This window comes from Cariama cristata, unplaced genomic scaffold (assembly GCF_000690535.1).
Source record: "Cariama cristata isolate BGI_N322 unplaced genomic scaffold, ASM69053v1 scaffold7079, whole genome shotgun sequence".
Taxonomy (NCBI): domain Eukaryota; kingdom Metazoa; phylum Chordata; class Aves; order Cariamiformes; family Cariamidae; genus Cariama; species Cariama cristata.
In genome coordinates this window covers 16166-16911 of record NW_009637340.1, presented here as the reverse complement: position 1 = coordinate 16911, position 746 = coordinate 16166, and the positions used below count along the sequence as shown (strand labels likewise).

Genomic DNA, 746 nt, shown 5'->3' with positions numbered 1-746 from the left:
CTTTCCCTCTCTCTTTTGGTCCCCAGGTCCCGGCTGGCCGATTTCCACGCCAACTGCCAAGCTTCCTTCCAGTCCCTGACGAGCTGTCCCGGGGACAACTACCAGGCGTGCCTGGGCTCCTACGCCGGGCTCATCGGTGAGTGCCGGCGGGTCGGGATGGTGAAGGGTCTCTCCCACCGTGACCCTTCATCCCTCTTTCTTCTCGTCCGAGAGCAGGCTTCGACATGACACCCAACTACATCGATGCCAGTACCACCAGCATCACCATCTCGCCCTGGTGCTCCTGCAAAGGCAGCGGCAACATGGAGGAGGAATGTGAGAAGTTCCTTCGAGACTTCACGGAAAACCCTTGTCTCCGTAAGGCGCTTCTCCAACCCCCTCCTCACCCTACCCCATCACTGCTGGGGTGCAGCCCCCCCATAAACACCTCCTGCCCCCCCAGGAAACGCCATCCAAGCCTTCGGCAACGGCACCGACGTGAACCTCTCCCCCAAGAACCCCTCGCCCCCCGTCACCCTACCACCGAAGGCGGAGAAGAGCCCTGCCTTGCCGGATGACATCAATGACAGCAACACCATGTACGACACGAGCATCATCACCACCTGCACCTCCATCCAGGTAGGACCCAAGCCTGGTTGTTGCTGCAAACTGGGAGCACTGGTCTGGACCCTCGGTGAGTCCGTCAGCCAGAAGATTGGCTGCGACCCATGGGAAGCAAAAAGCAGTGCAGGCATCTCAGTCTGGAT

At 60.3% G+C, this 746-nt stretch overlaps 1 protein-coding gene across 1 annotated transcript in view; it reads left to right on the top strand.

The window, feature by feature from the left end:
- GFRA2 (GDNF family receptor alpha 2) overlaps positions 1 to 746 on the top strand; it is a gene marked incomplete at both ends in the record, with an annotated part of 18276 nt that overhangs the window by 15197 nt on the left and 2333 nt on the right. The window contains 3 exons of the mRNA XM_009708286.1: positions 27 to 136; positions 217 to 357; positions 443 to 618. Of these exons, the coding sequence (XP_009706588.1) occupies positions 27 to 136; positions 217 to 357; positions 443 to 618 (427 nt within the window). The remainder of the gene's footprint in view (positions 1 to 26; positions 137 to 216; positions 358 to 442; positions 619 to 746) is intronic.